The sequence below is a fragment of the Ornithorhynchus anatinus genome, chromosome 1 (assembly GCF_004115215.2).
Source record: "Ornithorhynchus anatinus isolate Pmale09 chromosome 1, mOrnAna1.pri.v4, whole genome shotgun sequence".
NCBI lineage: Eukaryota > Metazoa > Chordata > Mammalia > Monotremata > Ornithorhynchidae > Ornithorhynchus > Ornithorhynchus anatinus.
The window spans coordinates 121,105,069-121,130,674 of NC_041728.1; the positions used below are offsets into that span (position 1 = coordinate 121,105,069).

Genomic DNA, 25,606 nt, shown 5'->3' on the forward strand with positions numbered 1-25,606 from the left:
TTATTGAGCATCCACTTGGTGCACCGCACTCTATTAGGCAGTTGGGAAGTACTGAATAATGAAGGATCATGTGCCCCGCTCACAAAGAGACAAACAGAAATATCTCCAACTAGTGTAGGCAACATGAATAAATCGAGCGGACACGTGAGTGCATAGGAGGGAGTAAAAAAGTTTTGTTTTGTTCTGTTTTGCTTTGCTTTCTGTCTCCCCTGTTTAGACTGTGAGCCCATTATTGGGCAGGGATTGTCTCTATCTGTTGCCAAATTGTACATTCCAAATGCTTAGTACAGTGCTCTGCACACCATAGTGCTCAATAAATACTAATGAATGAATGAATGAAAAAAGTCCCTAAGTGCTAGAGTTGACGGAAGGGATGGTATGGCTCAGGAGGGGCTAGACTGTATGTAAGTTTATTGTTGGCATGGAATATGTCTTTCATCTCTGTTGTACTCTCCCAAGCACATAGTACAATGTTCTGCACATAGTAAGTGCTCAATAAATACAATTGATTGATGGACTGAGACTAGAAAATCAATCAAGGAAAGCTTGGTGGAGTGGGTAGGATTTTAGCAGGGCTTGATCTTGGAGAGAGCTTGGGGTCTTTCTGATATGAGGAGGGCAGGAGGGCAAGCTAGGGGAACAGAATGTGTGAGGGGACAGAGACTGGGTTAGGAGAAATGAAAATAGCAATTTGAAGACTAGCAAATGAAGAGTGCAGATAGGTAATGTGGGGCAGATGGCAAAGAGCCTCAAAGCCAACTGTGAGGAGTTTATGCTTGATAGGAAAAGATAAGGTCTGTTGAGGGCTTCGAGGAGAGGATTGATCTGAGCTGAACAATGCTTCAAAAAGATGAATATAGATTGGAAGGGGAGAAGCTGGAGGCTGAGAGACTATCATCAAGGAGACTGAAGCAATAGTTGAGCAATGGCAAGACTAGAGCTTATATCAGAGCTGGTTACAGTTTGGATGGAGGGGAAAGGGTGGATCTTGGACGTTTTGAGCAGAAAAGAGTGACAGGATTCAGCAATAAGCTGAATGAAAGATTTGAAAAGTAACAAAAAACCAAGGATGATATAGGGGCTATGGATTTCAGGAACAAGGAGCTACTGTTGAATGAGATTGGAAAATTAGTGGCAGGGGTTGGTTTAGGGAGAAAGATTAGGAGTTATCTTTTGGACATGCTAAGTTTGAGATTCCAGCAAGACACCTAGTTGGAGATGTCCTGGAGGTAAGAGTCAGTCAATTGCATTGATGGAGCACTTCTTGCTTGCAGAGCACTGTACTTAGTCCTTGGGAGAGTACAATAAAGCAATAATATACGAGGTCAGGTGAGAGGACATCCTCAAAGAAGTTGCATCTGAAGCTGTGTGATCAGATGGGCTCCCTGAGAGAATGAGTGGAGGGAAAGATGATAAGAAGACCCAGAACAGGCAGAGCCCCCTAGTAAGAAGATGAGAGGCAGAGGAGAAGCAGCCACTGAACAAAACAGAGAAAAAGAGGCCTAAGCTGTTGTGGGAGGAGAACCAGTTACCCAAACAAGTTCTGATGGTGTTTCAAGAAGGAAGGGGGGGAGGGGGGGGGTCCACGGAATGAAAAACAATCAACCAATTGTATGTATTGGGTGCTTACTATTCATTCAATAGTATTTATTGAGCACTTACTACGTGCAGAGCACTGTACTAAGTGCTTGGGAGAGTACAATACAATAGAATTAGCAGACATGTTCCCTGCCCATAATGAGTTTACAGAAGCAGGGGGATCAGAAGGGAATATAGTCCTTTGGACTTGGTTAAAAGGAGGTCATTGCTCTCTCCAAGTTCACCATTCTCTGTGGAGTGAAGGAGGCTAGGGACCACAGAGGGTTGAGATGGGAACTGGTGAGTCGGAAATTACGTCAGTGGGCATGTATTGTAAGTTTGGATGCCAATGACAGCAAGGAGAGGGGGCACTTTGGGGTCGAAATAGGACTTTTACAACTATTCAACTCAAATGAGACTGAACTGACGCCGCAAAGCATGCATTTGTGGGTATTTCCAAATTTCCACGTGTTAAATAATCAATTTCATTTGAAGAACACAATCTATTATAGTCTAGGACTAAGAAAGTCTATGGAGACTCTAATACAGCTAAAACTACCTGAATTTTGGCAACAAACACCCGTGGTTTCTGGGTTTTGTTCTTTTATTTCCTGAACAGCTGATATTGGCTCTTGCTTAGACATTAGAGGATGAATAGTGAACCATCAGGGCATTGCCCAAGAGCCAAGTCAGCACTGCAAAATGTCACCTCAAAAACAGATGTGGAACTTTTTAACAGATGCAGCTGCAGGAAAGCAGCATGGTCTAGTGGATAGAACGTGGGCCTGGGTGTCAGAAGGACCTGGGTTCTAATTCCAGCTCCATGATCTTGGGCAAGCCATTTCACTTCTCTGTGCCTCAGTTACCTCGTCTGTAAAATGGGATTGAGACTGTGAGCCTCATATGGGTCAGGGACCGTGTCCAACCCAATTTGCTTGTATCCACCCCAGCCCTAGTCCAGTGCCTGGCACACAGCAAGTGCTTAACAAATCCATTATTATTATTATTATTATTATTATATGGCGATTTAATCAGCTCCACCCATCTTTACACAGAAATGTGCAGTGGTCTCTTTGCCACTGGATTTTAGCAACCTGCCAAGGTATATTATGCAAAGTCTGAAACAGTGTAAATAGGCCAGGTCTTTCAATTCCCTGATTTTCTGTGGATTCTAGGTACTATTTTTGAATGTTCACCAATGGTCAGGGGGTCTCTCAGTAGCTTCTTATACAATGAATCAATCAATAGTATTTATTGAGTACTTACTGCATGCAGAGCCCCATATTAGGAGCTTGAGAGTGTACACTACAACAGAGTTGGTAGACATGTTCCCTGCCCACAAGGAGTTTACAGTTTAGAAGGAGACAGACAAGCTGCAACCAAACATGAGCCAAGATCATTTTCTGCACTATCCCTTCCTAAATGAATTAAAATAATAATAATAATAAAAATAATATTTGTTAAGCACTTAACTATGTTCCAGGCACTGTAGTAAGTGTTGGGGTAGCATCCAACCAATAAGATTTAAAGAAAACAATCAGACAGAGCCCCAAACTGAATCCCACATTGTTATAAGTATGTGGATCCCTCTAGACTTCCAATTACATGGAATGATCCAAAAATAAATGAACAATTTCTGAACCCTAAGTCATGTGAATTACAATGAATTTCAGGTAAAACCAGGAAAAGGAGGACCACGTGAAAGGAATTTTAGGACTAAAGAGATGTAAATTAAAAGGAGGATCCAAGAAGATAATAATAATGGTATTTGTTAAATGTTTACTTTGTACTGACCCTGTTCTAAACACTAGGGTAGATACAAGTTAATCAGGTTGGACACAGTCCCTGCCCGACATGGGGCTCACAGTCTAAGTAGGAGGGAGAGTACATATCAAAGCAGCCTGACAGTGGAAAGAGCCCGGGTTTGGGAGTCAGAGGTCGTGGGTTCTAATAATGGTTCCGCCTCTTGCCAGTTGTGTGACCTTGGGCAAGTCACTTAACTTCTCTGTGCCTCAGTTACCTCATCTGGAAAAGGGGGATTAAGACTGTGACCCTCACGTGGGACAAACTGATTACCTTGTATCTACCCCAGTGCTTAGAAAAGTGTTTGGCACATAGTAAGTGACTAACAAATACCATAAGTAGTATTATTATTATATTGGATCTCCATTTTGCAGATAGAGAAACTTAAGCACAGAGAAGTGATTTGTCCACAGTCAGAGAGCGGGCAAGTACTGGAGGCAGGATTCAAACCCAGGTCTTCTACCTCCCAACCCTGTGTTCTTTCCACTAGGCCATGCTACTGCTCTCAAATAAAACCCAAAATTATTTTAAGAGTTATACTTTTTTTTTTAAAGCAATAACCCTCTCTCCCCCCCACCCCCCACCCCAACTTTCAGAAGTGAAACTTACCAAGCATTCCAGATGATGGAGGGTTTGGCTGAATATCTTCTGGGGAATTTTCCTGAAGGATATCCCAGAGTTCCCATGGCATTTTAGGATTCAGGATGTAAAAGGGCTGATCAGGGTGCTGTTTGCGATGCTGCTTGTAGTTTGCAAAGAAGTTGTAGTCGGGTTTTTTGTACCACTGAAAAGTAAGACATAGTAATTTGCTCATACTCTTTCTGGGAACAGAAAAAAATTATATTTAAATTAAGGTTAACGAGCATTTTGTGGGCTGTGTTCACGAGTCTCAAATCCAATCACTGGAATTTATTGGGTGCTTACTGTGTGCAGAGCTCTGTACTAAGCCCCTGGAAGAGTACAAAATAACAGAGTTGGTAGGCATTCCCTGCCCACCGAAGCTCACAGTTTAGAGGGACAATACCAATGCTATGACATAGTTTTGCATGTAAAGGTTTCAAAAGACTCAGTCACACATGCACACACTCTCTGTATGGCTCTCTAAATTGCTCCAGCCTCACTTTACAGTGCCATCTTTACCCTCTCCATTTGTCTCTCCCAGATCTACCCCTTCCTCTTCACCAAAACTGTTACCAGCCTGGAAGAGGGCCTTGTCCCTTCATGGCTACATTACTGCATCACCCTCCTCATCAGTCTCACAGCGTCCAGCCTCATCCCCTCCCGATCTATGTTATCCCCTGATGCTCGGTTCATTTTCCTGAGTCATTGCTTGTTCCACTTCACCTATCCTCTGGAAGTCTACTGGATTCTTGTGTCCCTCTGCATCAAACAAAATCACAATTGGCTTCAGGGTTCTCCGTCACCTGTCCCCACATTATCTATCTGCTCTCTTCACCAGCTATTTCCTAACCTACCATCTTCATTCTTCTCAAGCCAACCTTCTAGCTGAACCTCACTCTCCACTGGCCTGCCTCTATCCTTTCACTCACTTTTTTCCCTGAGCTTTCAATTCCCCACATCTGACAGGCCTCAGTTCTTCCTAAATTTAAGTTCCTCCTAATACCCTACATCCCCTCTCAGAGTCACATCTGGTGAGTTTCCAATATGCTACCAGTCTCGACTATGGGAGGGAGAGTCAAGCAGTAGCTCACCCATTCCATTCCTAGCTTGGGTAGTGGCTAGCAAGGGGAAGGAAATTTACTACAAGTCAAAACCCACCTGTAATGGACAGCAGCAGCATGGTAGAGAGTCAAGGTGGATTCTAAAGTTTATTGCATGGAAGGAGGCAATGGTAAACCACTTCCATGTTTTTACCAAGAAAACTCCAAGGACACACTACTAGAATGGTTGCAGATGGAGAGTGGGTTGTTCTGAGACAGATATGTCCATGGTGTCGCAATGGGGCAGAGACCACTTGACAGTAAAAGACAATCAATACTCCACATCCTCCAATAACCTCCATCTCCAATATCCTGAAGAACACTGTTCCTTCAGCCAACTCTGCACTCATTTACTATTTACATTTCGTATGCTATTTGTTAAGCATTATATGCCAGGCATTCTGCTAAGTACTAAGGTAAATACAAGGTAATCAGGTTGGACACAATCCCTGTCCCACATGGGGCTCACAGTCTAAGTAGGAGGAAGGAGGACTGAATCCCAATTTTTTATGTGAGGAAACTGAGACACAGAAAAGTTAAGTAACTTGTCCAACGTCACACAGCAGATAAGTGGCATATCTGGGATCAGAACCCAGGCCTGTGCTCTTTCTCTTTCATCTGGTCTATGCTGCTTCCCTAATTACAATTCTTGGCACCCTTGCATATATGTGTACTTCTTTATTTATTTTGACCATTCTAGTTGTAAATATGTTTTATCTTCGTTTCCCCTCTTTGATTGTAAGCTCCTTTTGGGCAGGGAATGGGTCACTTTTTAATCTGCACTTTGCAAATGTCTAGTTCATTGTACCACCCCAAATGAAGGCTTAATAAATAGTATTTGTTAAGAACTTAGTTATGCACCAAACACTGTACTAAGCACTGGAGTAGAAACTAGATGATCAGGTTGGACACAGTTCATGTCACACGTGGAGCTCACAGTATTAATCTCTATTTTACAGATGAGGTAACTGAGGCACAGAGAAGCTAAGTGACTTGCTCAAAGTCACGTAGCGGACAAGTGGTGGAGCTGGAATTAGGGCCTTCTCTGACTCCCAGGGCCAGGCTTTAATCCACTAGGCCATGCTATTTCTCATGCTACTACTATTATCTAGCTCTCTCTCTCTCTGTCTCTCTTTACTTCTGTTTTTCACTTCCCAATCAAGGTTAAGAAAATGCAAACATCTGCCAAGGGCAAACTGTCTCAGTATTCCCCCACAAAGTTAGACTATGTTGAAAACCATCAGAAATAATAAAAAGGAGAGATGTATATTATGTTTATTTTAAGCCTGCTGCCTAATGGGGAAGCAGCGTGGCTCAGTGGAAAGAGCCTGAGCTTCAGAGTCAGAGGTCATGGGTTCGACTCCCGGCTCTGCCACTTGTCAGCTGTGTGACTGTGGGCAAGTAACTTCACTTCTCTGGGCCTCAGTTACCTCATCTGTAAAATGGGGATTAACTGTGAGCCTCATGTGGGACAACCTGATTCCCCTGTATCTACCCCAGAGCTTAGAACAGTGCCCTGCACATAGTAAGCGCTTAACAAATACCAACATTATTAATGTTCATGTAAACCTTGGGTTCCTGGAAATTTTTTCTAGATCCCAAATGTACAGTGTTAAATCTTTTAGCAGGTTGCTTTTTTCCCCCAGAAAATGATGTTTGTCAAGATGTTTAGACTTTACAGGCCCTTTCAGCACATGAGTATTCCAGGGTGTCAGAACACAGACAGCCCAGGATAGAAGATGTGTCTAAATTTTGAAATGAAAAATTCAGAATGTTATTTTTAGCACATTTTGCATTTCATGACCATGGTGCATCTCACTGTCTGCTTTGATCTGGGTGGAGCCACAATTAAAGCCAGGATGAGGGGGATGAGTGCGGGGTAGGGGAACCCCCTCGACAGTTTGCCCACAAGGAACAATGACAGGACAGTTTGGAGAATGGAGGAGTCTTACTGCACCCAGTGGGCACTCAAAAATATTACTACTATTACTACTCATTACTGTTGCTACTATTACTATTGTTAATAATAATAATTATGGTATTTGTTAAGTGCTTACTATGTGCCAAGCACTGTTCTAAGCACTGAGGTAGATACAAGGTAATCAGGTTGTCCCAAGTGGGGCTTACATTCTTAATCCCCATTTCACAGGTGAGGTAACTGAGGCACAGAGAAGTGAGGTGGCTTGCCCAAGGTCACACAGCAGACAAATGGCGGAGCCGGAATTAGAACCCATGACCTCTGACTCCCAAGCCCTTACTCTTGCCACTATGCCACGCTGCTGCAGTTAATCCCTGCTGAACTCTTGACCTCAGTGTGGGAGATGGGGTGGGTGGGGGTCGGAGAGTGGGGGTTACCCAGAGATCATCCTCTGCTAGGCACACAGCCCCACTCTGGGAGTTTGCACTGCCACCTTTCAGAAGGAGCACAGGGACCATGAGAAAGAGGGAAATTTCAGGTCAATTCCTCCTCTCCCCCCGGGAAGCCAGAGACCATTTTATGGTCTACTAAACACAAGGATGCTTAGCAAATATATGACTATTGTTCAGCACATTAGATTTCAGCATCAGAAATCTGACACTGTTAGGATTTACCAATTAATAGAGTGGCTCCTTATAATTTGGTTTCTACTTTCCTTTTCCAAATGGCCCATTAACTGGGTCTTTATAGTTGTGGAGGAGCTTAAGGAGGAGGGATGGGTCAGGAAAAGGTTCTAATTCAAGAATTCGAATCTGAGACATTAAGAGGAGGAGGGCAGGGACTCCACCTGATTTCAAGAGTGGAGTCTCTTGGGAATCTGCCAAATAAAATCTTCCCTGGGAATAGAACACTGTCTGACCCCTTGAGCCATTCACGGATTTCTGGTACTGAAACCTTAATAGGTGCTTTAGTCTATTATTTTGCCTCTGGATGTCGCAAAGAGTTAGGCTCAAATGTCAGGCAATCCGATCTCCCTTGAGGGGTCACCTGGACCTCACGCTGGGCCCTCTTTGAAAACAACCAAACAAAAAGAAAACAGGATAGATATTTTGGAAGATTCTCATGCCCGGAAATGCTGACCTCAGCACAGATCCCCCGTTGCAGTTATAAGGCACTGTACTTGGGGAACAGGGACTGTGGAATGGATAAAGACAAGACACAGTCAACTCCTAGACTTTTTGGATGGGTTTGAAAAATGCTTGAAGAAAAAAATAATGTCATTTTTTGCTCCCCTGCTTTCCAACAGAGGAGCATCCACTTGCCTTCTTATGTTTGCCCGACTGCATAGACTGTTACCACGAGGCTAGTGTCACTGCCTTCAGGAGCCTGAGATAATGGGAAAATAAGTTTTATGCGGGGGCCTCCCTCTCCTATTCCCCTTTGCCTTCCTCCCACCTCCCTCCACCCCAACTATGGAAAAACTCAATCAAAGCCAAGTCAGGGGTCACATTAGGATTAGGAAAGAAGTCCTAATGGACACACCCTCAGTGACACAGCTGGACTGGAGAGCTCATGTTGTTGAGAAGCCATTCCACTGCTTGGTCAAGCAAGTTTAGTTGCAACACAAGCAAGTTGTTCTTGCTCGAATGGGAATTCCAGTGGAAGTCAATCAATCTCTGAATCGAGAGTCTCTTTTAAACTCTTACTGTGTTTCAGACACTAGAATAAACATTGGGAGACTATAATTGCAGTAGCAGATACAACTTCCTACTATAAACTCCTTGGGGGCAAGGAGCCTATCTACCAACTCTGCTTTACTGTACTCTTCCAAGAGCTGAGTACAGTGCTCTGAGCACAGTAAGTGCTCAATACCACTGAATGATCAAAGAAATTACAAGGGAGGCAGAAGCAAAATAATTTACAGATGGGAGGAGGAAGTGCTTAAATAATAAGATTTGTAAACTGAGATGAACAAAATGATCTGGAAGGCGGTATGTACACAGAGGTGACACAAAAGTACCAAGAAGACAGTGGCGAATATATGACCTGGAAAGAATAAAAATGAATGTGGAAAAGCTTCCCAGAGGAGTTTTTCCTAAAGGCTTAGTAGATAAGGAGTTCTGAGGTTTTAGTGAATTGAAGAGGGAGGAGTACCAAGAAAGGCCCCTGAGTCAGAGATCAGAGGTAGGAGAGTCAAAAATGAAGCACAGTAAGAAGCTAGAAGGACAACCCTAAAATAACATATTTTTTTTTTTTACTTTCTAGGTATTGGTAGTGTATATTATTTAGCATCTCAACTCATTTATGGGGGTGGGAATGTGGAGTAGCACAGTGACTTTAGGGAAGCTTCTCTAGACTGTACACTCATCTAAGCTCATTGTGGGCAGGGAATGTGTCTACCAACTCTGTTACACTGTTATCTTGCACTCTCCCATGTGCTCGGGACAGTGCTTTGCACATAGTAAGCAGTCAAAGAATACAATTGATTGATTATCACAAATAAAACTTCTAATGCATCTGTTTTTTTCCCTGCTTGACAAGGGCAATCTTCAATAATGACCATTATCTTTTATTTCTGATCATATAATGCAAAACTGACTTTGCTTTCGAATTTCCTTTGTGAGGTCTGAAAAGTTGGCTTTTAAAATTTGAAAAGTTTGGAAATTTCATTTTGAACTGTTTGTACTAGCAAGAGGGAAAAATAACAACTTAATGTTGCATTTCCTGGTTTCATAAAACTATTCAGATCCAGCTAAATCATGTTGCCAACTTCTGATCTAATGTACTAATTGTCACAGGGTTACCACATAAAAGCCCCTATATTTTGTCAATTGTTTTTCACAACAATTCTTTTTTCTCTCATTTAATTAAGCCAGTTTGTGCAGCCTTCAGTGAGTTTAGCCTGCTCAAGAAATGATGAATTCTTGATTGTTTTCCTGAGGTCTTGCCTGACCCAAAAAACAACACTAAATACTCTATTTTACTCACAAGAAGGAGAAGAGGGAGGGCACCTATCTATTCAGTTCAAGCAGGAAATGACCCAACAAACAAGAAAAGCTGGGCAACTTCTCCCCACCTTACAATTCCAGTGCCTCCCAAATGCTCCCTTTCCCATTGTGTTAAAGGCTTCCTTTGAAAGAAACACAGACCACTGAAGGACAAGCATGTTCTTAATGTCTTGGGAAAATGGCAAAATTAGGGAAAATTTGAGTCAGATTTTTTTCTTTTTTCTTTTTTTTTTTTTTTTATTTTTTAAGCGGATAGAGCACCAGTTTGGGCGTCAAAAGAATCTGGGTTCTAAATCTGGCTCTGTGCCACTCGTTTGCTGTATGACTTTGGACAAGTCACTTCACTTCTCAGTCCCTCAGTTACCTCATCTGTAAAATACGGTTTGAAACTGTAAGCCCCACAAGGGACAAGGACTGAGCTCAACCCGATTTGCTTGTATCCACCCCAGCGCTAAGTACAGTGGCTGGCATATAGTGAGAGCTTAACACATACTATAATTATTTTTATTATTAAAGTGTTGACCTATGAATGCTGGAGATACAACTCTCAGGTAAGGAAGCACACATCATCAGCCCCACCTCTAAACCAGGACTCCAACAGCAGGATGCAACCTAGACTGGCAGATTTTTCTGGATTTTTCACCATTTGATTCTAAATGCTTATGATAATTTTCCTATTAACCCCATAATGCTCCATACTAGAATAATGATGATAATAATGATGGTTTTTGTTAAGTGCTTACTATGTACCAAGCACTGTTCTAAGCACTGGAACTGCATATCCCTCTAGACCGTAAGCTAAATGAGGGCAGGGAAGGTGTCTACCAGTTCCATGATGTCGTACTCTCCCCAGAGCCTAGTACAGTGCTCTGCACACAGTAAATATCCAGTAAAAACTATTGAATAATTGATCTGGATAGAAAAAAGAGGAACCGAGAGAAAAATCAAAATAGAGAAAGCTATTATATTAATTCAGACCATTATATGAGTAGAAAATATCTACATACTTTTTGCAATTTCAACTTGACCCAAACAAAATAAATACATTGCCCTGACTTAGACTGGGACAGGGACTGTGTCTAACCTGATTACTTTGTATCTACCACAGATCTTAGAGCAATACATGACGCATAGTAAGTACTTAACAAATTCCATAAAAGGATTTAAAGTTAGTTAAATGCAGTATAAAAAAGGGGTAGAAAAAAATGTGTTGACATAATTCTTGGCACTCTCCAAGGCATCACCAATTCCTGTACTGAAAAGAAGATGAGGCAATATATGTTGTAAGCATAATTCTTAGTACTATGAACCTATTTTAAAATGAACAATTTTAATGCAATATAACACAATCACAAAATAATTCAGTCACCTTAGGGCACAACTGGACAGCAAAATGATTATTCCTCCCTTGTCTATCTCCCCACTTTACTACTCTCATAGACACTTTTACTGTAATGGATTTGGGATTAAAAACAGAGTTTTGACTGTAATCTAGCTCCACTAATATTCTGTTAACTTTAGAAAATTCTAGAGCTTTCTTGGGCCTCAGTTTCCTTATCTTTTAAATGGGACAAATGATATGATTATTGCAGCCAAATGAACGATCAGCAATTGCTGCCTCACCTCCCTGAGGGTCTTCAGCCTCCCACCATAGCTGAGGAACTCTCTGCCTGCCTACTTCCAGCATGCTCTGAGTGCCCCATCTATCCTCGGGAAAGCTTGCAGCTAGGGTAGCCATCACTGTGGCTTTGAGATTTCCATGGACTCAATCATGAGGAGCCTGAAATTCTGCTCCTCCAGCCACAGCTCCTTACTGAGTTGTGTTAGTGTGTTGTTTAATTTGTCCTAATCACTTATGTTGTTTAAATATTTTATTGTTTCATTGCTCCCAATATATTTTTTTCAAGTCCCCTCCCCAAATAGACTGTGAGCCCCTTGAAGGATAGGTCCATGTCTTATTCTCACTTACATACTCTTTCCCAGACTAAGTACAGTGCTTTCTGCACACTGTATGTGCTTAAGAAATACTATTATTACTAGTAATAATACCTCACAGATCTGCTGTGTTGTTGATTTAGTGTGTATAAATGCACACACAATTTTTAAGTGCAAGGATGTTCTTCAATAAATGTCTTAGTGCAGAGAAATGAACTAGCTAGTCCACCATACATACAATTTTTTCTCCTACACATTTTTTTTAAGAGTAGAAAAATCCCTTCCTTGACCTGATTGTAGGTCAGACACTATCTTTTTGGAATGGATCCAATAACTGTCTGGCTATAAAAAAAGAGGGGAAAAAAAACAAACCTTTGAATCTGCAATGTCCTTACCTAAGGTATTTTTTTGTTCCCATATATCAGATTTGGAAATGTGATTGTGTTTCCACTGAATTAAGACAAAGATCCTCAAGATACTGCTCAAATTCAAGGTTTTAACTCTAAAATAAAAAGATGCTAGTTTGCTTTTGTTTTGTCTAGATGGCCTAATGTCTACCTTCATATTCCAGGGCTGAACCAAACAAGATCCCCAGGAGAAATGGTTATAACCATATCAAACAGTCAAGAGTCAATGATGCTATTGCCTCAAAAAATCAGCTAAGATTTTACAGGCCAGGAAAGGATTAGCCATTAGGAAAGAGTTCATTCATTCATTCAATAGTATTTACTGAGCGCTTACTATGTGCAGAGCACTGTACTAAGCATGTGGAATGTACAATTCGGCAACAGACAGGGACAATCCCTGCCCAATGACGGGTTAACAGTCTAACTGGGGGACGGACAAAAACAAGACAAGATGATCACAATAAAAAGAATCAAGGGGATGTACACCTCATTAACAAAATGAATAGGGTAATAAAAATATATACAAATGAGCAAATGAGCACAGTGCTGAGGGGAGGGGGAAGGGAGAGGGGGAGGAGCAGAGGGAAAGGGGCCTTAGCTGAGGGGAGGTGAAGGTGGGGAGGGGGAGGGAGCAGAGGGTAGAGGGGCAGCAGAGAGGGAGCAGAGGGAGCAGAGGGAAAAGGGGAAGCTCAGTCTGGGAAGACCTCTTGGAAGAGGTGAGCTCTAAGTAGGGCTTTGAAGAGGGAAGAGAGTTAGTTTGGCAGATGTGAGGAGGGAGGGCATTCCAGGACAGCGGTAGGATGTAGGCCAGAAGTCGACAGCAGGATAGGTGTGAATGGGGGACAGTGAGGAGGTGAGCGACCGAGGAGCTGAGTGTATGGGGCAGGCAGTAGAAAGAGAGAAGGGAACTGAGGTAGGAGGGGGCAAGGTGATGGAAAGCCTTGAAACCCAGAGTGAGGAGTTTTTGTTTCGTGCAGAGGTTGAAAGGCAACCACTGGAGGTTTTTAAGGAGGGGGGTGACATGCCCAGAGCCTTTCTGCAGGAAGATGATCCGGGCAGCGGAATGAAGAATAGATTGAGAATGCCACCTTTGAGCTGTTTCACCTTTTCTTTCATTATGGTTACTTTTTAAATTCTTGTTAACAGTAACCTGATGGTGGACGGCAGAGGAGCGGAGCCTACAGGGTGGGCAGTGGAGAGAGAGAAGGGTGGAGAGGTAGGACGGGGCAAGGTGATGAAGAGCCTTGAAGCCTAGAGTGAAAACTTTTTGTTTCGTGAGGAGGTTGATAAGCAACCACTGGAGGTTTTTAAGAAGGGGAGTGACATGCCCAGAGCGTTTCTGCAGGAAGATGAGCCGGGCAGCGGAATGAAGAATAGACTGGAGCAGGGAGAGACAGGAGAAAGGGAAATCAGAGAGAAGGCTGACACAATAATCCAGCCGGGATATTATGAGAGCTTGTACTAGTAAGAGAGCCGTTCGGGTGGAGAGGAAAGGGCGGATCGTGGCAATATTATAAAGGTGAGACCGGCAGGTGTTGGTGACGGATTGGATGTGTGGGGTGAACGAGAGAGCCGAGTCAGGGATGATACCGAGGTTGTGGGCTTGAGAGATGGGAAGGATGGTTGTACCATCCACAGTGACAGGGAAGTGAGGAAGAGGACAGGGATTGGGAGGGAAGATGAGGAGCTCAGTTTTGGACCTGTTGAGTTTTAGGTGGCAGGCAGACATCCAGGTGGAGACGTCCTGAAGGCAGGAGGAGATACGAGCCTTCAGGGAGGGGGAGAGGATGGGGCAGAGATGTAGATTTGAGTGTCATCTGCATAGAGATGATAGATGAAGCCGTGAGAGCAAATGAGTTCACCAAGGGAGTGAGTCTAGATGGAAAACAGAAGAGGACCAAGAACTGACCCTTGAGGAACTCCTACAGTTAAAGGATGGGAGGGGGAGGAGGAGCCCGTGAAGGAGACCGAGAATGAGCGGCCAGAAAGATAAGAAGAGAACCAGGAGAGGACGCAGTCCGTGAAGCCAAGGTGAGACAAAGTGTGGAGGAGAAGCGGATGGTCTACAGTATCAAAGGCAGCTGAGAGGTCAATGAGGATTAGGATAGAGTAGGAGCCATTGGATTTGGCAAGAAGGAGGTCATGGGTGACCTTTGAGAGAGCAGTCTCGGTAGAGTGGAGGGGATGGAAGCCAGATTGGAGGGGGTCCAGGAGAGAATTGGATTTAAGGAATTCTAGGCAGTGAGTGTAGACGACTCATTCTAGGAACTTGAAAAGGAAGGGTAGTAGGGAGACGGCGATAACTGGAAGGGCAAGTGGGGTCGAGAGAGGGTTTTTTTAGGATGAGGGAGACATGGGCATGTTTGAAGGCAGAGGGGAAGAAGCCATTGGAGAGTGAGTTGTTAAAGATAGAAGTTAAGAAGGGGAGGAGGGAAGGGGTGATGGAGCACAGCACTAAGCACTTGGAAAGTAGAATTTGGCAACAGACAATCCCTACCCAGCGATGGGCTCACAGTCTAGAAGGGGGAAACAGACAACAAAACAAGACATCTCCAGTTTACAGTTGAGGAAACTGAGGCACAGAGAAAGTAAGAGTCTCGCCCAAGGTCACTGCAAGCAAGTGGCAGAGCTGGGATTAGAACCCAGGGCCTCTAACTGGCAGGCCCATGCTCTTTCCACTAGGCCAAGCTGCTCCTCATGTCACTGCTATATCCAGCATGGCCTAGTGGAGAGAGAACAGGACTGGAATTCAAGAGACTCAAGCTCCAATCCTTGCTCTAAAAGAAGATGTCACTAAACTTTTATTCTTCAAGAAAGGAGACTACTACATAATTGGTTTTAGTGATTCACCATTCTTCCTGTCAGGTATTCTGAAAAAAGAATCTCTTTCCCTTCATCCTAAAAGTTGAGGTTGAAGAAACTTTTGTTCTCTACTCAGAAGCATAAAACATGAGATTCACACAAATCTTAGTTTCTGTTCCCTAGCCTAACAAGGTTGAAGCCTTTTTATTATCCTGTGTAATATTAAATTAAAATGATCTTCTTTTTTAAGAGTGAAAATGTTCTTTATCCTAAATTTCCCAAGTCCCATTCTCTTTCCTATGGATTTGTGCTAAAAAAAAAAAAAAAAGAGAGAGAGAGAATGGAAAGTGGTCACAGGGGTCCATGTGTCCTGCTGAATTCATAAGACAAGATTCTGTTCTCATATTGCCAGGACAATGAAGAAGAGGGAAAGTAGTAAAGATTTTTAAGATGAAACAAATCTAAAATGCTATTCTCAACCATTTATCACCCAGTTTTTGACAGGAAATAAAATACAGATTTTCATATGCCCAAATCTATGTGGAACTCCAGTGCACAAATATCAGGAAGGGCTTTTATAGTTGGAGTTCTTTCTGCAATTATGATTTGTCTTCCACATCCTAGAGCACCATGTACAATGGAGGATTTCTGACAGCACCAGTGCAATTTATAAGACATATAACAGGTCTATTTAGAAGATTTCAGGAGTACAGGTTAGTATTTTCCTGATTTTAAAGGTCTTTTTGAGACAGATTATTTAAATTAAAATGACAAAAATCAAATGGGGATTAATGCTGTGAGCCCCATTTTACACAGCAGTAGGGACTGTGTCTAATCTAATTATCTTGTGCCTACCCCAGGACTTAGTACAGTACTACTATTGTCATTCATTCATTCAATAGTATTTTTTGAGCACTTACTATGTGCAGAGCACTGTACTAAGCACTTAAATTTAACAATTCAGCCACAGATAGAGACAATCCCTGCTCAATAATGGGTTTACAGTATAAACCGCGGAGACAGACAGCAAAGCAAAAGAGAACAAAACAAAACAAGCATTGTAGAGCAGACATCATCAGGATACATAGAATCATAGTGATATACACATTAACAAAATAAATAGGGTAATAAATAATATATACAGTTATGCACAGTGCTGAGGGGAGGAGAAGAGGGAAGAGCAGAGGGCGGGATGGGAGGAATGGGGAGGAGAGGAGGAGCAGAGGGAGAGGGAGGGCTCAGTCTGGGAAGGCCTCCTGGAGGAGGTGAGCTCTCAGTAGGGCTTTGAAGAAGGGAAGAGAGTTAATTTGACAGATGTGAGGAGGGAGGGCATTCCAGGTCAGCAGTAGACCATGGGCCAAGGGTCGACGGCGGCACAGGCGCGAACGGGAGACTGTGAAGAGGTGAGTGGCAGAGGAGCGAGCGGAGTGTACCGGGTGGGCAGTAGAAGGGAGGTGAAGTAGTAGGGGGCAAGGTGATGGAGACCTTCTAAACGCTGGGGTAGATACAATTATGGGCTCCAAGACCTACGGAAAGAGCACCAGTCTGGGTGTCATAGGGACTTGGTTTGAATTTTAGTTCTGACACTTGCCTGCTGTCTCAGTTTTTTCATAAGTAAAATGGAGATTCAATATTTGTCCTACCTCCTACTTGGCTTGTGAGTCTCATTTGGGACAGGGACTTTGTCCCATATGTTCACATTTCATCTACTGCCTAGTAAAGTGCTTGGCACACTTGAATAATTAATTATGGTATTTTTTAAGTGTTTGCTATGTACTAAGCAGTGTACTAAGTGCTGGGGTAGGTACAAGCAAATTAGGTTGGACACAGTCCCTGGTCCATGTGGCGCTCACAGTCTCAATCCCCATTTTACAGATGAGGTAACTGAGGCCCAGAGAAGTGAAGCGACTTGCCCGAGCTCACACAGCAGACATCATAAATACGATTATGATTATTGTTAGCCCACATATAAAATCTGTCATCAAATACTGTCAGTTCAATCTTCACAACACGGATAAAATTTGTTCTTTCCTCTTCTTTCAAACCACATTAATCCAAGCACTTATCCTATCCAGCCTTGATTACTGCATCAACCTCCTCACTGACCTCCCTGCCTCCTGTCTTTCCCGACTCCAATCCATACTTCACTTTGTCGGCTGGATCATTTTTCTACAAAAACATTCAGTGTTTCCCCACTCCTCAAGAACCTCCAGTGGTTGCTCACCCACCTCTGCTTCAAACAGAAACTCATCATCAGCTTTAAAGCACTCAATCACCTTGTCCCATCTTTCCTTACATCCTTGATTTCCTACTACAAACAGTCCACACACTTCACTCTAATACCAAACTACTCACTGTACCTTGATCTCATCTATCTCTGTCGACTTCTCAACCTGTTTCTGCCTCTAGCCTGGCATGCCCTCTCTCTTCTGACAATCACTTTCCTCACCTAAAAAGCCTTATTAAAAGCACAACTCCAAGAAGCCTCCCCTGAATCTTTATTTCCTCTTCTCCCATTCTCTTCTGCACAGTCCTTGCAGTTGGATTTTCACTCTTTATTCACCACTCCCTCTGCCCCACAGAATTTATCTGCAACTTACTTATTTCTATTAATGTCTGACACATCTCCAGGCTGTAAGCTCTTTGTGGGCAGGGGACGGACCTATCAATTCTACTATAATGTACTCTCCCAGGTGTTTAGTATAGCGTTCTTTCACATAGTAAGCACTTAATAAATATGACTCGTTGATTGAACTGAGGCCCAGCAATGGTTCTCTTATTAGAGTTGCAAGACTCTTGGCAACAAATGAAAATACTGGAGAATTCTTACTTACCTCAGGAATTTCTGAATGGTAGGGGGATGGATCCCACACAATTAGGATCCCGTTATTATATAAACTTCCTTTAAGAAAGTGCTGCTCTTCCACAGTTACTAGCTGAAATGACAGACAAGATTAAAAATACAGAGTTAGAAATAGAGAATCTAGCTCAAAAAAAGCATAAATATTAAAATGGGTTTTCCATGATATAACTTTCAATTACAGATCATAACCAACCCCCTTTCCAAAGCTCTCAGACCAAGGCGATTGAAAACTCATCACAAAACTGAGACCCTATAAAATGCAGCCTACTGCTGACAGTCCTAGCTACCACGGGGTCACAGGGGAAAGAAAGCCTAAGGGGCAGACTGGACAGCTATAGCCAATCTACCCCACCTCTTGGAGATAGGAAAAAAGACAAAGCACAAAAAGAACACAGGCCTAGGAGTTAGAGGACCTGAGTTCTGAACACAGCTCTGACACTTGCCTGTTGTGTGACCTTGGGAAAGCCACTTCACTTTTCTTTACTCCAGTTTCCTCCTCTGTAATATGGGAGTTAAATACTAGTTCTTCCTCCCCATTAGGTGTGGGACAGGGACTGTCATCTATTTTATACTGTATCCGCCCCAGCATCTAGTACAGAGCTTGTTACTTAGTAAGCACTTTAAAAAACACAATTATTATTGTTATTATTATTAAGAGGAAGAGTAAAATAGCAGACCCACCTCTTTGCCCCTTGAGGGCAGGAAGAAGAGGTGATAAGGACCCCAACACTGCAGCTGGATTTCAAACTTCCATCAGGCCCCAAGAGTGGGCATATTAGGTTCCTCCTTGTCCCCCACCAGACACCCATGAAAACGGATTCTCTCCCCATCCACCTCAATCCTACCCCCATGGCTAATGTGATATGGAGGTAATCCAGCCAACAACAGTGGAGCGGGGTTGGGTGTGCAACCTCAGTAGCTGTGGCTATGGCAGGGCCAAAAGTGGCAAGGGACTTACTTGTGAGGTGCAGACCACCATCACAGTAGCTCTGGAGCCCTGACCCTCATGATCTTCCCAGGATGCTCGCAGGACAATATGGGGTGAGGCAAGGGCTGACTTCAGGGGATTTTCATGGAGAGGAATTTCTCATATCCATCCCCAGGGCCAAACAGTGGCTCTTCTAATGACAATCTTCTAAACACTGGACTCTTCCTGATCCACGCCCCAGAGGCAATTCAACTATTACCCTAGGGCTCCCCTAATCACTGGCCTTTTCAGAGTCAATGGCCCAAGGACAATTTCAACCATCTCCTCTGGGTATCATTAGATTAAGTTGTTATTGCTGTTATTTATTAAGTAGCATTTACTGTTGTTTGCCTCACTGACCACCATGACCCTTCAATCCCCTCCCGTGCCCCTTCATCACCCAGCTCCTCCCTGACCCATCCCTGTAATCCTGCCCCAGTGCCAGCCCTGGTCCTCCCCATCCCCATCCCATATGGACCCCCATCCTTTGTCCCCTTCCCTCTGCATGGCTCCAAGTTAACTTGCTCCCATCCAACCGCTTCCTACCCCTCCTCCCTTCTCTTTTCTCCTGTCCCGGTGCCACCCCTCATCCCCCTCCTCTCGCACTGGCTCCGCAAAACTCACTCCCATCCAAACCCTCCCTACCCCTCACGCAGTCCCTTTCCACACTATCCCCTCTATAGCCCCTCTATGAGAAGCAGCGTGGCTCAGTGGAAAGAGCACGGGCTTTGGAGTCAGAGGTCATGGGTTCAAATTCCAGCTCGGCCACTTGTCAGCTGTGTGACTTTGGGCAAGTCACTTAACTTCTCTGAGCCTGAGTTCCCTCATCTGTAAAATGGGGATTAAGACTGTGAGCCCCACGTGGGACAATCTGATTCCCCTGTGTCTACCCCAGCACTTAGAACAGTGCTTGGCACATAGTAAGCACTTTGTGTAAGTGCTTACTATGTATGTAAGTAAGTAAGTATGTAAGTAAGTAAGGCTCTACATCCTACCTCTCCTCCCTTCTCTCTTTCTACTGCCCACCCCACACGCTCCGCTCTTCTGCCGCCCACCTTCTCACCGTCCTTCGGTCTCGCCTATCCCGCCGTCGACCCCTGGGCCACGTCCTCCCGCGGTCCTGGAATGCCCTCCCTCCTCACCTCCGCCAAACTAATTCTCTTCCCCTCTTCAAAACCCTACTTAAAACTCACCTCCTCCAAGAGGCCTTCCCAGACTGACCTCCCCTTCTCCCTCTATTCCCTCTACCACCCCCCCTTCACCTCTCCGCAGCTTAACCCTCTTTTCCCCCCCATTTCCCTCTGCTCCTCCCCCTCTCCCTTCCCATCCCCTCAGCACTGTACTCGTCTGCTCAACTGTATATATTTTCATTACCCTATTTATTTTGTTAATGAAATGTACATCGCCTTGATTCTATTTCGTTGCCATTGTTTTTACGAGATGTTCTTCCCCCTGACTCTATTTATTGCCATTGTTCTTGTCTGCCTGTCTCCCCCGATTAGACTGTAAGCCCATCAAACGGCCGGGACTGTTGCTATCTGTTGCCGACTTGTTCATTCCAAGCGCTTAGTACAGTGCTCTGCACATAGTAAGCGCTCAATAAATACTATTGAATAAATAAATACTATTGAATAAGCACTTAACAAATACCAACATGATTATTATTAGCTGCTGCCAAGTGTGGCCTGTGAACCCCCGCTCCAGCATGGGGAAGCTCCCCTTCATCCTTCGCCTCTTCCTGTCTCAGTCACTCCTCCTCACCATCACTGAAACCTGGTTCTCCCCACATGATATGGTCTCCCTGGCTGCTTTCTCCGAAGAAGGACTTAAAAACATTCAGGACATGTCACCCTTTCCTCAAAAAACTCCTATTTCCATCCATCTCTGTATCAATCAGAAACGCCTCACCATTGTCTTTAAAGCACTCCATCCCCTTGGCCCTTTCTACCACCCCTCGCTTCTCTCCTACAACCCAGCCCACACATTTTGCTCCTTTAGTGTTAAACTTCTCACGGTGCCTCCATGTTACATGTCTTGCCACCGACCCCTTACCCACGTACTGCCAATGGCCTGGAAAAGCCTCTCTCCTCAAATCCGACAGATGATTTACTCTACCCTGCTTCAAAGCTTTATTGAAGGCACCAAGAGGCCTTCCCCGATTAAGCTATCTTTGCACCAGCTCACCTCACTTCTGCATCGTCTATACATTTCAATCTGTGACCTTTGGGCATCTGATATTCGCCCCACCCTAACCTCACAACGCCTATGTTACATATCATTAAATCATATATTATAAATTATTGATTCGTATTCATGTCTGTCTCCCCTTTAGACTGTAAGCTAGTTATGGGCAGAAAATGTTTCTGCTAGTTCTGTTGTATTATACTCTCTTAAGTGTTTAGTACAGTGTTCTGTACATAATAAGCACTCAATATATATAAAATTGACTATTTGATTGTCTGACTCCCTCTCTATTAGCTGAATGCTCCTTATGGGCAGGGAACTTGTCTTACCTCTCCCAAATGCTTAGTACAATGCTCTGTAAATAGTAAGCACTCAATAAGTGCCATTGATTAAAAGGTAATATCAAGTGACGATGAGCAGGATGCTGGTGTTGTCTATGGTAATGGAAGAGTTAGATTGGAGTGAAGAAGTGCAGATACAGAGTTCCCTTTTGGACATCTTCAGTTTGAGGTGCTAGCAGGACATCCATGGAGATGTTCATAGAAGGAGAAAGGTTAGGGCTAGCAAGACAATTTTGGTAGTCATCCTTATAGTGGATGTAGTTGGAAGTCACAAGAGTGGATGAAATACACAAGGGAGCATGAATAAATTGAGAAGAGAAGGGAAAGAGAGGAAAAAGAAGACGGAAAGAGAGGAAGAACCAGTGAAAGGGCTGAGAAGGATCAACAAGAGAGGTAAGAGGAAAACAGGACTGAACAATATCAGAGAAACCAAGGTTCAGGAGTGTTTGCAAGAGAAGTGGGTTGTCCACAGAAGCCAAAAGGTTGAGTAGATTTTGGATATTTGTTTTGGCAAGAAGGTCATTTTTTGCCTTGGAGAGAGCAGTCTTAGTGAAGTGGAAGAGGGTAGAAAAAGATTGCAGAAGTTCAACAAGAGAGCTGGAGGAGAAGGAGTGAAGTAGTAGGTGTATATAACCTGTTTGAGGAGTTAGGACAGGGATCGGAGGAAGAGAGCTGGATGATACCAAGAGGAAAAGAGAAAGGTTTGTTGTTGTTTTTCCCCCCTTACGGCTAAGAGAGAAATGAGCATGTTGGAAAACAGAGCAGGACCTCATCAGATAAGAGAGTGATTTAAGATGATGGGCAGAATGGGCACAATTGCTTTTAGAAGGTGAGAAGGGATGGGGTTCGCAGAGCATGTGGAGAGGATAGATTTTGAAAGCAGGAGGGAGATCTCCTATTGAGAGACAAATGAGAAAGATGAGAAAGTGGGTGTGGGAATGGGAGTCAGAAAGGTGATGGGGAGATTATGGGCAGCTCACACCTAATGGTTTTGATTCAAAGTAGTTGACAAGGTGATAAAGATCAAGAAAGAAGAGGGTAACTAAAGGTCTGAAATGGTTGGTAATGATCTTGAGCCTTGATGAGGGAGGAGCAGCAGTGGTGCTGAGTGGAGGACAGGGCAGAGTTATGGCAGGTGAGGATGAGTTTGATGAGGCCTAGTGTCTGGATTTCTACCCACAGCAGTCCACAGCCTGAGAGCAGGAGCAGGAGTAGTATTTACTGAGTGCTTGTAGTGTGCACAACACTACACTAAATACCTGAGAGTACAGTAGTATTAGTATACATAATCCCTGCCTTCAGGGAGTTGACACTTTAGCAAAAAAAGGAAGTGTGCCTCTTAATCCCCTTCTTCTCTTCTCTCTTTTTCCTCCCTTCCCTCTCCTTTTTTTTCTCTGTCCCCTCAAAGCCCCACCCCCATTGTTTTATGCCTAAATATCACCCCAAGCTTAAAATGAAAATTTGGCATCTCTGTTAAGGTTTATTTTATTGATTCCTTCCTTCACCTCAGCGATCGGCTTGGTCAAGCTTTACATATTCCGTCTTCTTAAGTCAGGGGATTGGGCACTTTGGAGAGTTAGAAGCATTAGGGGGCTGTTACACTCTTCCCCCCAAGAGCTTGGCTTCCATCTGAGGCCATCTCTCAATGACTCCACCAGGCTGCTTGACCAACTCTATTTGTACTCTTCCAAGTGCTCAGTACAGGGCTCTACATACAATATGAGCTCAACAAATATCACTGATTCGTTGAACATTAGAACTGGCGGACTCATTTTTCAAACACAGCCTTTTCTCTGTGCTATCTCTCACATCTAATTGTTTCCTTCACGACCTCAGTGCCAGAACAAGGCAGTCCTGTCTTGTTGCCTGTCCAAGGACCAATTATTGTAAGAGTCTGCCTACATCTGTTTTTCATTTTCTTTCCTTTTTTAAACTCTAAATCATGTTAGGGTCCTCAGTCCGTCCTAGCTGGCAGTGTGGGAAGAAAAAAAATGCTCTACATTTTCCCTAAAATTGTTGACAAGATAGAGCTTCACTACTCATTTCTTTAATTCTGCTTAGAGCCTTTCATCTTTTTTTTTCAAGCTTTAGTTGCTAAGCACTAAAAGGATAGGCAATTTATCTTTGTAGATTTTTTTAAAAAAAATGTCACCATTATTTTTTGAAAATTGGACCCGCATGCTTATTTTAATTGTTACCTAAAGAAGAACAATTAGTTCAGTAACCAACTGGGCTCTTTTCAGGCCATTGGGCAGCATGGAGAGTCATACTGTCAAAAGGCAAGGAAGGTAAAAATGGTTCTAGGGCATCAGCCCATTGGATACGGAAGAGCGTCAAGCAGAGTTAATGTAAACACAGCCTGAAAGACCAATAGAAATGGTGTAAATTGTAGACTAGCATTAAACTTTACAATATACCATATTTACTCCAAAGGGGGAAGATGTTAGGCTAGTAGGCATTTTAGAAATAGAACATTCCAGTGGGATATTGTGATTGTGGATGGAGAGGAAATACACCATATATGTAAGGAAAGAGCCTTATTTAGCAAATAATTCAATTTAATTATTAATACTTCAGAAAATTTGTTGGAACTGTTTGAGTAACAGTAAGCGCACACTACCTTCCTTTCAGTGTTTTCAAACTGCTTATTGTATGGGCTTCTTTAGAAAGAATTACATACTTTCAAAAATCCCATACCTTTGGGAGGATAAATAAGGAATGAGATGTGATGTAACCTGTACCTTTTCTTTTTTAAAAAAAAAAATGATTTTTTTTTAAAAAAACTACCAAGATCCTGTGTTCACCTTGTTTAATTTATTCCAATATCTTTGACAATTGGGGATGCAATCAAACAACCAATGATATTTATTGAGCTCTTCCTGTGGGCAGAGAACTGAAGTAAGCACTTTGGAGAGTAAAATAGAACAGATAGACATGATCTCTGACTTCAGTGAGTTTACCATCTAGCAGAGAGAGAGAATGGAACAAAGATAAAATGGCTAACCCCTAGCACAAATTTAATTTCTTTAAATTATTTTCTTGTACTTTACAATGAACACATCTTATAGTCCTTACCTACCTATGGAATAAAAGTGAAAGATTTTTTTAAAGTTGACAGCAGCTGAAACACAGGACAATCACAGATAATTTCACTCTAATTTATATTCTAAATTCTATTTCAGCAGGCGACTCTCAGAGAAAGGGATTTAGTGTGTTTTTCATTAGTCATCACCACTTGAAGAGAATGTTGTGGCACCATAGCTTTATGAAAAACCCAGTGAGGAAGGGGATTGGTTTTAGGCACATACTATACCCTTGGGCATATTTCCTTTCCTCTTTTTCCCCTCTAAAGATGAGTTGTTAGTAGAAATTTGCTTTCCCAGCCTGAGGAGTGCAAAGAATCTTAAAATAATACTTCTACAGTCGTTTGACATCTTTGGTTTATGATAATATAACACTGCTCCTCACAGACCATGTTTACAGGGGTATATTTAAATCTACTTCATGTTTTGTCCATTAAAACACTTTTTGGATCCACACAGAGGAAAAATGGAGAAATTAAACTGATTACTGTGTTTACCCTTTAAAAAAAATGGTTTTTTTAAAGATGGTGCCATTCTTAGATTTTTTTTTAAAACCCCTTCATTTAAAATAGCCAGTTCTAATAATAACTCATGGAAAATGAAATACGAAAGCTTTGAAATGTGATAGGACTGCATTCAAGAAACAAAGGACGAAGAGAATATGGCTGATCATTTTTTTCTTACAGTTTGAAACAGGCCTGGATTTTGTCACCCAAGTGAAAAATGATTATTTTCAAGGGAACAAATGCAAACAAATCAAATGCCGGCACTCTTCTCTCCAAATCTCGGGCACTTTTAATTGGGGTGAAATCTTCAATTGACCTTTCAATGTTTTAAGCTGCACAGAGTAGATGCCCAAGAAGGCTGCTGTAGTCACAATGTCATGTTCAGCAACCACAAAGTGTTTCCTGAAACATGCCATGAAACCCCTGCCTTCTATCCCTCCCAAGGATTGCCCTATTCCCTCAAGTATAAATACTGGCTCAAGTTAACCAG

At 43.0% G+C, this 25,606-nt stretch overlaps 1 protein-coding gene across 4 annotated transcripts in view; it reads right to left on the bottom strand.

Annotated features, from left to right (window-relative positions):
* ST6GAL1 (ST6 beta-galactoside alpha-2,6-sialyltransferase 1) overlaps window positions 1–25,606 on the bottom strand; it is a 215,678-nt gene that overhangs the window by 8,447 nt on the left and 181,625 nt on the right. For all 4 annotated transcript variants that reach the window (XM_029059048.2, XM_029059039.2, XM_029059057.2 and 1 more), the window contains 2 exons: window positions 18,007–18,108; window positions 3,991–4,165 (listed from right to left, as the gene is read on the bottom strand). In XM_029059048.2, the coding sequence (XP_028914881.1) occupies window positions 3,991–4,165; window positions 18,007–18,108 (277 nt within the window). The remainder of the gene's footprint in view (window positions 1–3,990; window positions 4,166–18,006; window positions 18,109–25,606) is intronic.